The following is a 13,938-nucleotide window of genomic DNA, read 5'->3' as shown; positions in this document are numbered from 1 at the left end:
GAACGTTTCACAAAACTAAACGTCCATTGATTCTTTATTTCCCGCTCTTTAATCAGGAAAACTTGCAGGAGTACTTCTGACGTAGGCCTCTACGTGTGTTTAAAATATAGAATGTCTTGATCTCCAGACCAAATGTAATTTTTAGATTATATTTGTTTAAAACTCATAACGGTCAAACCATAGTTTTCCCAGTGTGGCCAATGAGCTGCTAATTCTTTCCCCAAAGATATACATAAACTGTCAGATGTCTAGCAAATCGCTAGTTGTAGCATTTTTGAAACGTACATTGTAATAATTGAAACCAAAAAAAAACCAAACATTTATTACTTAAGAATGAATGTGGAAAATAGTTGTTACATGAGAGGACCCCACATGCGTTTGAAATCGATTCCTCCTTTGTAAAGATAATGGCGGTCTTATTAATTTCTTGTAGTGCTTCAATCAATATTAAAAGAAGTCTTTTAGTCAGTGGCGTAGCTAGGGTGGGGGAAGAAGGGGACAGATTTTGAAAATCTCCCCCCTCCCGGGCCCCCACATGAGAGGGGGGCCACCAAACGAGTGTTTTTTTTTACATCATATTATTAAATATTACGCAAAATGCAGGGGCCCCATGTGACGAGACTGTCAGTCTTGTAGTTAGATATGCTTGTCTGACTTTGACAGATGTCTGGGTTTCTTGTGCGGGTGTATTCAATGCGACTAACCACTAAGACGTAGACTCACACAAAGATAACAAGTGAAAAGACTAAGTCCAAAACTGTCCCACAATTCAGATGATGGTTTTAACACAGCAAAAGGCCACAGTCGATGTCCCTGTCGGCAAATACGTGTTATCCCAAGAAATCCTATCACCAACTGATTTTCTGTCTCCAAGTAGCCTCTAACCCAACTAAGTCATCACGTCACTAGTCGCGTTCAAAGTCCGTCAATTATGGTGCTCCTATATATAAACTAATAATACTAAGTGTCTAACACCCCAAAGAGGTAAACCACCCCGGGCCCCAAAATGGTGGAAAATTCCTAGGTTATATACACACATATATATATATATATATATATATATATAGAGAGAGAGAGAACTTAAAAATGATAGTATATCTGTTTATTCTTACTTTAATGCATCTATGCCTAAATCATTAATTAATTAATCAACACATAACGAAAACGTATGCACAAACTTTGTGGGCTACTTTGGTACAATGTTGAAATATTACATTACTATGCCTACAACATTTCAACTTCCACGTTCAATCATACTAAAACCCTTCTTCCTTAGCATACTTTTGTTATTTTTATTCGACGCTTTGCACAAATTTTGAGATACATGAAACTAACGGTGAAAAAAAGGATTTCGCTTTTCGTGACACACAGACAACACTAATACAATAGTGGCTCTGGCTGCAGGGCCTCTAAACAAAAACAACAACAAACACATTGAAACCTTACACACTTTCCATGAGTTATCTACCTTGGCCAAACAAACATCGAAAAATAAAATAACCAGGGTTATCGTTCTTCCTCCAGGCGACACATTTGAAATCCAGGTTTTTACACAAGTCCAGTGAGCAGTAGATTCAGGTATTAAAGCTTATAAGACGCAACACCTATTTCGCTGACACAGGTGAATATATTCCAGGGTGATACATCCGTGTGTTTGGTAAGGACAACATCGTTTGTCAATATCTTCAAAACTCCGCGCGCCACCCACGCCCCTCTCTCTCTCTCACTCTCAGATCGATACAGACAAGCGAGGACCGTCCAACTGTATTTGACACTACAGCCAGCCTCACCCCCCTCCCCCCTTTATCTATTTCTCCGTATCTCACTAATTCCATTACATTCCAGCGAGCCAAGAGACGTTCGTTGATATTTGTACGCTGAGATTCATTAAGTCTAACAGATCTTAATGTTATGAAATGTCCACGACAGATATTTAAGGCGAAATAATCCAACTAGGGTCCATAACAGAAACAAACAAACAAATTGAACCAGCTTTGAAGAAGAGTCTGGTGAAAATAGTTAATAATTATTTAATTAACATAGTGTTGTTTAGCAAACATGATGTAAGCTCAAGGCGCTATGCTAACATAACAGACTATGAAGTGGGCTCGAGGTTCGACACCCGACTCGGGCAGAGTTGTGTTTACTGAGCGCCTAAAGGCAGAAGCGAAAAAACTACTACCAGATACCCCCTCCCCCCACTGGTCCACAAATGAGATTGGACCATATAGCCCTGAGCATGCTATAAGCATGAAAGTAGCGCTATATATATATGTAATTTTATTTTAATAGCTCTCTAGAAACTACCCAAGTTTCTCTCCATATCTAGGTGTCCCTGGGTTCAGCTGTTATTTTATTTCAATAGCTCTCTAGAAACTACCCAAGTTTCTCTCCATGCCCCTGGGTTCTGCTGTTACTGTCAGTGTTAATACTATTTTCCACATTCATTCTTAAGTAATAACACTAAACAAATCGATCAAATCACACGCTGGTCCATCTCTTGTCTACAAAATGATACACTTCCGGTCATTCGCGCATACGTTCCAACTGAGATATATCTGTAACAATAGACTAAACACACATACCGACATTCATCCGTGACACTATTATTAGTTAGAACTCAATATTTCGTGGGGGCCCTAAGCTACAGTTTGTGTTACCTAGAGGTAAATCCGGCCCTGATCATCTTGAGCTGAGGTCCTATGAGCTAATACAAGAAGGACACAGACTGTGAAGTGATATTTAAAATAAAGCAAAAGCAAGTTTGACTAGACACACATTAACAAAGAATGCTGAGCACACGATGCCAGGTGACAACCACAGGCACGACTTTGTCAGTCAACTAGTCCACATTTTTTGCCAGAAGTGAAGCGCTTCTCTTGACTTTCAAGCGACGGAAACGGAAATGACTCGAACAGACGATTCAGTGGCCGAACCTATCGTCGAGGCTTAAAGAAGCACGCAGACATAATGGCTAAAAAAAGGGGGGGGGGGGAACAAAGAGCGAGGTGACTTCAGTGAAGAAATAGACTGGAGAACTTGGTTGATCGAACCTGTCACAGCAGTCCAATGTCAAGAGAGTCAATATAAGGCGATATATATGTGTGTGCGTGTAAATAGGTATAATGTCGAGTTGATCGCCTGCAAAGCAAGTGGTACAATGTCGAGTTGATCGTCTGCAAAGCAAGTGGTGCAATGTCGAGTTGATCGTCTGCAAAGCAAGTGGTACAATGTCGAGTTGATCGCCTGCAAAGCAAGTGGTACAATGTCGAGTTGATCGCCTGCAAAGCAAGTGGTGCAATGTCGAGTTGATCGCCTGCAAAGCAAGTGGTACAATGTCGAGTTGATCGCCTGCAAAGCAAGTGGTACAATGTCGAGTTGATCGCCTGCAAAGCAAGTGGTGCAATGTCGAGTTGATCGCCTGCAAAGCAAGTGGTGCAATGTCGAGTTGATCGCCTGCAAAGCAAGTGGTACAATGTCGAGTTGATCGCCTGCAAAGCAAGTGGTATAATGTCGAGTTGATCGCCTGCAAAGCAAGTGGTATAATGTCGAGTTGATCGCCTGCAAAGCAAGTGGTACAATGTCGAGTTGATCGCCTGCAAAGCAAGTGGTGCAATGTCGAGTTGATCGCCTGCAAAGCAAGTGGTACAATGTAGAGTTGATCGTCTGCAAAGCAAGTGGTACAATGTCGAGTTGATCGTCTGCAAAGCAAGTGGTGCAATGTCGAGTTGATCGCCTGCAAAGCAAGTGGTATAATGTCGAGTTGATCGCCTGCAAAGCAAGTGGTATAATGTCGAGTTGATCGTCTGCAAAGCAAGTGGTGCAATGTCGAGTTGATCGCCTGCAAAGCAAGTGGTATAATGTCGAGTTGATCGCCTGCAAAGCAAGTGGTATAATGTCGAGTTGATCGCCTGCAAAGCAAGTGGTATAATGTCGAGTTGATCGCCTGCAAAGCAAGTGGTATAATGTCGAGTTGATCGTCTGCAAAGCAAGTGGTGCAATGTCGAGTTGATCGCCTGCAAAGCAAGTGGTATAATGTCGAGTTGATCGCCTGCAAAGCAAGTGGTATAATGTCGAGTTGATCGTCTGCAAAGCAAGTGGTGCAATGTCGAGTTGATCGCCTGCAAAGCAAGTGGTATAATGTCGAGTTGATCGCCTGCAAAGCAAGTGGTATAATGTCGAGTTGATCGTCTGCAAAGCAAGTGGTGCAATGTCGAGTTGATCGCCTGCAAAGCAAGTGGTACAATGTCGAGTTGATCGCCTGCAAAGCAAGTGGTACATTGTCGAGTTGATCGCCTGCAAAGCAAGTGGTGCAATGTCGACTTGATCGCCTGCAAAGCAAGTGGTACAATGTCGAGTTGATCGCCTGCAAAGCAAGTGGTACATTGTCGAGTTGATCGCCTGCAAAGCAAGTGGTGCAATGTCGACTTGATCGCCTGCAAAGCAAGTGGTACAATGTCGAGTTGATCGTCTGCAAAGCAAGTGGTGCAATGCGGAGTTGATAGCCTGTAAAGCACATTGTGCAAATATAGAGTTGATCGTCTGCAAAGCACATGGTATAATGCCGAGCCTGCAAAGCACGTGGGTAATATCTAACTGAGCGTCAAGATGATACTTAAAAAGATGATCCAAAACACTTCAAAATCTAGGAATGTCGAAATATGGCGGGAATGTTAAGGGGGAAGAAGTGTGAGAAATACTTTATTTTTAATATTTTGTTAACACATTTCCTACAAGTGTAAACGTTTTTATAGGTACATCTACACGTTCCGCCATTGATTGCACCGAATCTAAATTAACGAGCTGGCATCGATCAATATCTTCAGCTAGTCTCAACACAAGAGATGTTCAAATCTCGTGCGCCAGTGACGCAACAGCGGGGATACACTTTTGTTGAGAGGTCGAGTTACCATGGCGACTTGTCTGTTGTCCCTGATTCATGGCGAGATGTCGCTTAGAAAAGCGGAGGGGAGGGGGGAGTCTTTCCGGTTCTCCTGACCTCCTAGCAATCCTCAAATTATTCCCCCCGCCCGCCACCCCCACCCAAACTATATATGTGTCTTCATTAACAATGCAAGAGCCATTACATGCCGATCAGAATCTTGATTGATTACATTAAACAAATCTGAGGATCTGAATAGACTGATTACATTTAACGGATCTGAATAGGCTAGTTACATCAAACGGATTTGAAGATATAATAATCTACGATCTAATCTTGAGGCCGAACCATTTTGACCACAACTACACGCCCGAAATGATTGACTCCTGACCCATTTAGGATTAAAGAATATTTCACATTAATCGAAATTATTACCAAAAAAAAAAAAAAGAATAAGAAAGACACTTTGTAATTACATAAACCGGTTCAGAGTATAGTGATAAGAAGTCTATTTTATTTCACCGATCTGAAACCAACCAATTGTTTGTAAAATGTTTTACATGTTTCGGATGTTCCTCCAGAGTTGAAGATAATTACTTCCTAGTCCAAACCTCCCGCAGGACGACGGGGGATGGAAGCGGGCAGGGTTTGAACCCGGGACCATCGATAAATCTGAACGACAGTCCAGCGCACAAACCGCACGACCAGGCAGCCATTCTGTGTATGAAATGCGTGCAAAAGTTTCAACTTTAACCCGGGAACGGGAAGTGGGAGAAAGAACGTGTAGAGCATCTGTATCAGGCGGACGGAGTGAGCTGGTAAAAGCTTTGTAATGACCTCCTGACGCAGACTACACACGTTTCCTGCTTCTCCTACTAAGCTCACCACTATAAGCTCACAACTATAGGCTCACACATAGCCTGTTAGGCTTTTTTTTTTTTGAAGTAAAGTCTGTACCTTGGCAGCATCATAACAAATGATGGGGATGCCTACCATGATGTAGCGTGCCGAATAGGAAAGGCAGGGAGCATTTACCAAAGGCTGCAGCCTATTTGGACAAGCCAAGCCATTGCAATCGAGACAAAAATACACCTTCTCAACACAATCGTCATTCCAACTGCAACATATGCATGTGAGACATGGAAGTCGTCTGTCAAAATTGAGAAGATACTAAAATGTGGCTCAACAAAAATGGCTGAGACGGATTTCGGGAGTCAGTTACACAGATCGAGTCTCAAACAAGGAAATCCTATGCCGAACTGGGAGTCGAACACTTGGTGAGGTTGTGACAGAACGTCGTATGAGGTTTGCGGGGCATGTTCTACGACAAAATGAACTACACATACCAAGAGTTGCAATGACATGGAGGCCAATACGAGGAAAGCGCAAACACGGTCGTCCTCGTAATACTTGGCGCCACATCTTCATGGAGAACCTCAGAACAGTGGACACCAGGTGGGAGGAGGCTTCAGAAATTGCCAATGACAGATCTTTATGGAGACAGCTTGCCGCCCAATGCGCCGAACGGCGCGGGAGGACCTAAGTCTAAGTAAGTCTGTATTATAAAAGATAAGATAAGATGGAAGATGGTAGAAAGGACGAAAAATTAGTCATTTATTTCAAGCTGAAACTTTGTGAAAAGTAGTATGTTGATAAGAAGATGATAGAACGCCACGTGAATGTCGTGGGTTCGATTCCAGTGATAGTTTTTTTTCTCCTTATTTTTCAATGATAACTATTATGTGTATATTTAGTTAGCTACATTATTTGAGCATTAATTTGAACATTACTTGAACATTATTTGATCATACAGCAGCTAGATGGCTGCCTGGACTGTCGTTTTGACTAATCGATGGTCCCGGGTTCAAACCCTGCCCGCTCTCACCAGTTATCCCGTGTAATGTCCACAACGAATTATCTTCAACTCTGACGGAACATCCGAAACATGTTAAACATTTTTTTTACAATTTAGTTTTGTCAATTTAATATTACTTGTTGCCCTTGTTTTAAAATTGCGAAATGATTTGGAGCAGAAACGAAAAAAATAAATAATCAAAAGTTCAACAACTGTGAAGGCTTTTTTTTTCCAGCTTTAAACAAAGAGTAGTCGCCCTTGCACCTTTTGTCATACTGCCTAGTACACGAGTGACCTCGACTAGACCTAATGAGTATAGGGCCTAATACAATTTTTACAGTATCTTTACAGTTCCCATAACTCCAGGCTAAATATAGAACTGGTCAGAGTAATTTAGCTTTCATTCCACACCCCCCCCCCTAAAAAAATAAATTTTTATTTAATTTTGTATGATATTAAAACATTTTTATGTGGGTAAAAAAGATTATACAATTACAAATTGATTTGAACCAGTGAGCTCAGTAATCCTAAGCCAGCGAAATTGACTGGCTAAAAATAAACACACAAAATTAACTCTATCGCTCCGCCAATACAGTTAGAACACTATCGCTTACACGACACCAGTCCATTGAGTACCGTTTTCAAATGGACACTCAATCGAATGCCTATATAGCCAGTACTCCTCTGTATTATAAATGATTTATTCGTAATAAACACAGACATAACAAGCAAAAATATTTTAAACTTCTTTTGTTTAGAAAGCAAAGCTTATTTAAGGGGAAAATTAACACATTTACATATGTATTAATAAATGTAGAAGTTATTTCCCTTATTGTTTATGAAAATAATTACCAATAATTAATAGATTAATTGATTAATTTTTAAATAGATTTATGTTTTGATAGGTACAATTAATATTTGTTTTCAAATTTCAACTAGATCCGAGAATGGGTGTGATTGAAATAAAGCAACAATTATATAAGTGAACTAAACCCTACATATTTTGCCATATCAGTGAAAGCAAAAGGAATAATTCCCATTGTCGATAGCAAACAAAATAATTAATTAATTGACTAATTGATTACTTTTTTTTTCATTCACTTCTTGTCTATGTCAATGAATAATTGTGCAAAGTTTCAACTTGATCCGAGAATGGGTGTGGGAGAAATAACGTGTACAAACTTTTTACCAGTCAGTGAGTTGATATAAGCTTTGTGTAATAAACACGCTTTTTTTTTTTAGATGAGTCACATTTGTCTGCGGTCAAACTGTTCACACCTGTGTCAAACAGTGCGCGAGGCTATTCAGTAAAGGGAGATAACCATTAGGTCACAGCGCCCCAGCAGACGTCAGGGGAAACAGAGCGATGACTGTTGCAACTCAGAAAAACACGTTCGTTTGTTGTGCATGTTCTTTCAGAGTTAAAGATAATAACAACCGAGCCCAAAACCTCCCGTAGGCTGTCTGGGAATTTAGACACTGGAAATTTAGGCACCGGATAATAAGGTAGCCTGAAATTAAGGCACCGGAAATTTAGGCACCGGAAATTTAGGCACTGGAAATTTAGGCACTGGAAATTTAGGCACAGGATAATTAGGTAGCCGGAAATTAAGGCACCCGGAAATTTAGGTACCAGTAAATTTGGCACTTTTTGACAAGACTGAAAATTAGGTCCCCTTTAATAGCGACCTTAAACATAACTAACTCTTTCTCTCCTAACTGACGATACCAGCGTTGATTCCACCAGAATGTGGTAAATAATCACGGAGAGAAAGAGTTAATAAGGTTTAACTTATATTTTATCCTTAGGCTGTGGTCTATCGTTGACGTTATTAAAGAAATTCGACTAAAACGATTCTAGCTGAATTTCCATGATACAAAAGAAAAGCCGTAGGGTGTCGGAAGATAGTGGCGGGAAGGGTTCAAACCCGGGACCACCGAGACGACAGCTGAGACGCATTCCACACTATCAAACAATCTTCCGTTCATGGAAAAAAAACAACCTCTTACAAATCCTGTCATTCACAAGTTTTAGATTGATTAGTATGACTTACTGTGAATTTATAAGTGAATTTCTAAAAAAAAAAAAAACTTTCTATGAGCGGTTCAAAAACATTAGGAACAGTCTGTCTTTTCTTTAGAAAAGGGGGGGGGAAATCACATCTTTTGCCTGGACTACAAAAGCTAACAATTCTAAGATCTTAGTTAGTCAACCGGCCTATAAGATCAATTGTAATGTCTTATGCTTTGTCTTTTTTCCCCCCACAGTGCAACGCAATTGAAATGAAATGCATTCTGATAGAAAGAAAAAAAAGGGAGAATATCTGTTCAAGTTCAAATAAATAGGGGATTTTTATTACATTATCTAATATATAAAGCAGAAAGTAAAGCGTATGTATGTACCGCATAGAAATCAAAACCGTTTAACCAATCTTGGAAAAGCTTGGCATAAATGTTCCTTAGATCGTGGCGGAGACCGCAGTTTATGTTTAACGCCCCTACCAGTACCGGAGGGCCCTAAAAATAGACCAAAAGTACCTAATTGTATCTCTACTAAAAAAAAACGAAACTTTTTAATAAATCGGGTAACCCCGTTTTCACAGTATTTTATATTTGATATAAATCTGTCAGCTGAAAGGGTAAACCCATTTTAACACTCCTCTTTTATTTTCGTGGCAAAATTTTAAAAATGTGAAAAGATCATTCTCCATGTTTAACAAATATAAGATGGCTATTTTTTTTTTTGACGCAGTCCTATCACTAATATCCCATCCGAGTTAACTAAACTTCAATTATTTTCGTTAAGTTAATCATTGCTGATTGCAGTTTCATAGGCCAACACAACCCCACCACATTGTGCGTATTCTTTTCCTTTTTAAATTGGTTTAAAAAAAAGAAAAATTCGAGATTGAAATTTTAAGCATCGACTAAGAAAGTCTATCATTGAATTCATCTTTAATTTGTATCTGATAAGTGAAGATAAAGCACAGCGTGTGGGGGGACCAACATATTTGGCCATTCTTAACAAGCGAAAAAAAATTAAATATTTCTACGGAGGATTAAAAATAAATTAATAATTCTTGTTTTCAAGCTGAAATTAAAAGCAAAACTTAAAGACTTGAAAGATAAATATTCAATATAAGTGTGAACGCACACAAAAATGGACCTCATTCACCAATCGTAAACAAACAACATTTAGTCACGTGATCTTATTGATAAAACAACGAGAGAAAAAAAAACTGTCACGTGACAACCATCATGAATTAAACATGAAATTGCTAAATGTTGTTTGTTTACGATTGGTGAATGAGGTCCATTAGAGCACACTTTCAAATCAGCACTGGGTATTAACAACATTTTTTTGCCTGTTAGATTTAATGCACACACACACACACTACAGTAGGAAAAGCAGTTGAAAGTTCTAGAAGGCTAAATGTAGCCATGACACGTCTATTCTGGTTAAAGGTTGAGGGCTACACGGACACTTAAATCAGTCCAAGAGAGGAACATACTCTAAGGTCGAGGTCGGCAGACGAGAATCAACAAGGGGAGGGGAAAAAAAAACAAATGAGTGGGAAAGAAGTCACATTCTTGGATCGAGCCAAACTTGTCTTCTAAATGGAAGAGTGCTAGTGCTATAAATAGATCTATAGCGTCAGTGGGTACCGAACTATCGATCACATAGAATAGAATACCTTTAATTACCAGGAATCATTTTAAATAAGGTAAATGTACCCGTCTTCAAGCTTTGCAATCTACAGGGGCAGATGATGTTAAGTTCATGTAATTCTATGGCCGACAGTTAACTAGAGTGTCATGTGGCCAACACAATGACCGAATGCCTTTACGTCGCAAACGCATGCCATGTACCCATTACAGTTGGGGGGAGGGGGGGGGGATTCAGGAACGTCATAAAAAATCCGCAGTCTTCATCAACATCGAACTCGAGACCTCTCGTTATGGAAGCCAAGCGCTTAACCACTCACCCATAACGCCCCTCCAGTAATAATACGCCCCCCACAAACTTTTAAAATATGTTGGAAAAAAAAAGTCTTTTTGGAAGATTCACTATATACATATAATAAAAGTTATGCCTAATGATAGTTCTAAGCCCTAGATTGAATTTGAATTCTGTAGCACGTGTGATCGCGGCTATCGGTTTACGAGGCAGTTGTGTGGCCAGTACAATGCCCCGTCGCATTTACTACTTTCCCGCCATATTTAAATTACTCAACAGACGCGCGGTCGGCCTCAAGATGAGACAATTGCATGCCTGCGAATGCTACAGATCAGAAAGATGTTTTTTTCGGACATCTCTACGATTTACTATAGCGGTTAGTTCACTTAAAACTAAGTGGAGTTGTATGGCAGGGTCATTGATTCGTGCCCTGGTCAGTGTGGTCCCTTTTTCGTTATATCTGTGTGGGCTTTACATACATGTATTAATTATACACACATGTTATGAAGAATGAGTATCAATGTCTCAAGCAAGAAGCCTAATATAGGTCAGTGTCATGACCACACAAGATGGCGAGAAGAGAAAGCTGTATTCCTTCCGGGGTAAGAAAAACTAAAAAAAAATTAAGAACTGGGTAAATGAAAACAAAACAAAATTAGAGAACACAAAGTTCAAACCAAACGTTTACCTCTGTCCTTGTTTACCAAGGTGTCTGCAAATAGGAAAACAAAAAAGTCAAACAAATCGAACGTCAATCTATTTAAAGGACAGATCTATTTAAAGGGCATATCTATTTAAAGGACTATGTGAAACCATGCGTAAAATAATCTATTTAAATAAATCTATTTCAATCTATTTCAAGGACAGATCTATTTAAAGGACAATGTGAAACCATGCGTAAAATAACGGCACAGAGCAGACGAAAGTATAAGACCACTAATTTTTTTTTTGTCTCCCTTGTTGACCCTAAAGCGAGAAATGTCAACCAATCAAAAGTATTTAAGAAGCTCGAGCTTCAATATCGAACCGTCTACTATTGTGGTGGAAGTTTTGGGGATTTTGGGGGACGGCGCTCAGGTAATGGAACATTCGTTAAAGACAAAAGATAAGAATGGGTGCCGAGTTCAAGCTAGGTCATAAGGTTACGTGTTTCTGTAGCGATTAATTGAACAAAAGAATGTCGTCTGCTCAAGATCAAAGATTGAATGTAAGCTGTTGAAAAGTGCAGAGAATACACTGTTTGGCATTGTTTGGCGTAGAGATTACAGGGGGATTGAGATCAGGATAAGGGTCGGAGTAGGCTAGGGGAGACAACTCACCGGTGGCTATGGTTGCAGACGATATCGGGGTGAAAGTAGCAGATACTAGAGAGTTATTCAAATCATTGTGTCAACAAATATGATCAACTAGTAGCGCTTAGACTTTTATCTGCTCAAGTGCTTTACCAGAAAGAAGTTTTGAGACTTACAAATAACGTTTGTGCACGTTATTTCTCCCACACCCAATCTCGGATTAACTCTTTCTCTCCTAACTGACGATACCAACGTTGATTCCACTAGAATGTGATAGATAATTACGGAGAGAAAGAGTTAAGCTGAAATTTTGAACATTATTTCGTTTTTTTTCCTGACAACACAATAATGATTTTAGAAAATCAACCAATTAGTTAATTAACTATTGGAAATTAATTATTTTATCTGGTATGTTGAACAAGGGAAAGAAATCGTACTTGACAGAAGTGGTGGTATAAGCTGAATTAGTCTCTTGGGGAATCTTGAGCCCTGGGTGAACATTTTTTTAAATGCATTAAAAAAACGATCATGTAAACATTCACAAAGATACGCCCCTTCTTCCCTCCCCCTGTTTCACAACTGGTCCAGACAAGTGATTGAATAATAGCGCACTGAGAAAGCAAGAAACTAAACAAAAACGATTGGTACAAATATTTCTATCGCACAGATTTCAATGTCCAAGTCGATGATACATATAGTTCCACGACTGAAACAAATAGAAAACACCAAACTGTGGGAGATGAGTGGACAGAAAAATATAGAGGTGCAGATCTTAGAGAGGAAGTGGAGATGGACTGGTCACACCCTGAGAAAAGATACCAGCAACAGAGCTAGGCAGGCCTTAGAGTGGAACCCCCAGCAGGGAACAAGACGCAGAGGAAGACCAAAAAGATGAGTGAACAGAAAAATATAGAGGTGCAGATCTTAGAGAGGAAGTGGAGATGGATTGGTTACACCCTTAGAAAAGATACCAGCAACAGAGCTAGGCAGGCCTTAGAGTGGAACCCCCAGGGAACAAGACGCAGAGGAAGACCAAAAAGAACATGGCGACGCAGTGTACTTGAAGAAGCAGAGAAGACTGGGAAGAGCTGAGACACCATCAAAAAGCTAGCAAGAGACCGTGGAGAGTGGCGTGTTTTTGTCGAGGCCCTATGTTCCATGAGTAACTCAAAGGAGTGATGATGATGATGAAACAAATAGACATTTAATATCAGCTTTGTTTTGTTTTTTAAAGCATTTTTAGAAATGTTTTTCTTGTTTTGAAGGTTTATTACTAACCTAAGCCTAACTCTAACCCTAACTCCCTTGAGTTCTACAGGACAGACGATGTAAAGGTCATCTGCCCACACTACGACCAACCGTTATTTACTATTCCCCCATCTACTATGAGGTAACCGTTAGAGTTGGGTGAACTCAAAAGCAGCCTTAGGATCCCCGAAATTCAAAATCTTAGTCTTCACCGAGATTCAAAGCCGGGACCCCCGCCTTACCACTCAGCCACCGAGCCTCCCAAATTAAAACCTAGATTAGGTATAAAGTAAAAATCCCAAACAACACATATTGTAACAGTCTAGCTACATTCGTGTTTCAAATAAGAAACATCTGTACGGGCATGTGTTTGCAGCGTGATGACACGACGTCTAGAAGCTGGGTTTAATTGGGTTTTTTTCCGTAGTGAAGTGAGAAGTAATTAAAAAGTAGGAAGAAGAATAGAAGAGTCACGGAGAAGAAGAAGGGCGCCACCGAGTTAGCGACGACAGAGGACTGTGCCCTTTTCTTAGGTATTAAAGTGTTTGAAGTTATCAGCCTGAGTTATTAAGTATATTCTTCGTTCATTCTGTTATTGTGTCTGCAACGAACTCGCGAGTAACATCGACATTCATAGATCTACTTATCAACACACAGACCATTAACAGAAACTTCAAACACATTCTGTAGAAATTAAAAAAAA

General features: G+C 39.8%; 1 protein-coding gene across 11 annotated transcripts in view; it reads right to left on the bottom strand.

Annotated features, from left to right (window-relative positions):
* The window catches only part of LOC106054686 (AMP deaminase 2-like), an 86,084-nt gene that overhangs the window by 44,065 nt on the left and 28,081 nt on the right, over positions 1-13,938 (bottom strand). For 8 of the 11 annotated variants that reach the window (XR_008774622.1, XM_056009778.1, XM_056009775.1 and 5 more), the window contains one exon: positions 11,384-11,407. The exons of 2 other annotated variants lie outside the window; for them this stretch is intronic. Coding sequence is in view for 8 of the 9 variants with exons in the window: in XM_056009778.1 (XP_055865753.1) it covers positions 11,384-11,407 (24 nt within the window). In the remaining variant the exon portion in view is untranslated. Of the gene's footprint in view, positions 1-1,468; positions 1,773-11,383; positions 11,408-13,938 lie in introns of those variants that run through there. One more of the 11 variants, XM_056009784.1, reaches the window with a different exon arrangement.

This window comes from Biomphalaria glabrata, chromosome 14 (assembly GCF_947242115.1).
Source record: "Biomphalaria glabrata chromosome 14, xgBioGlab47.1, whole genome shotgun sequence".
Classification (NCBI taxonomy): domain Eukaryota; kingdom Metazoa; phylum Mollusca; class Gastropoda; family Planorbidae; genus Biomphalaria; species Biomphalaria glabrata.
This window is presented reverse-complemented; position numbering and strand designations above follow the sequence as displayed.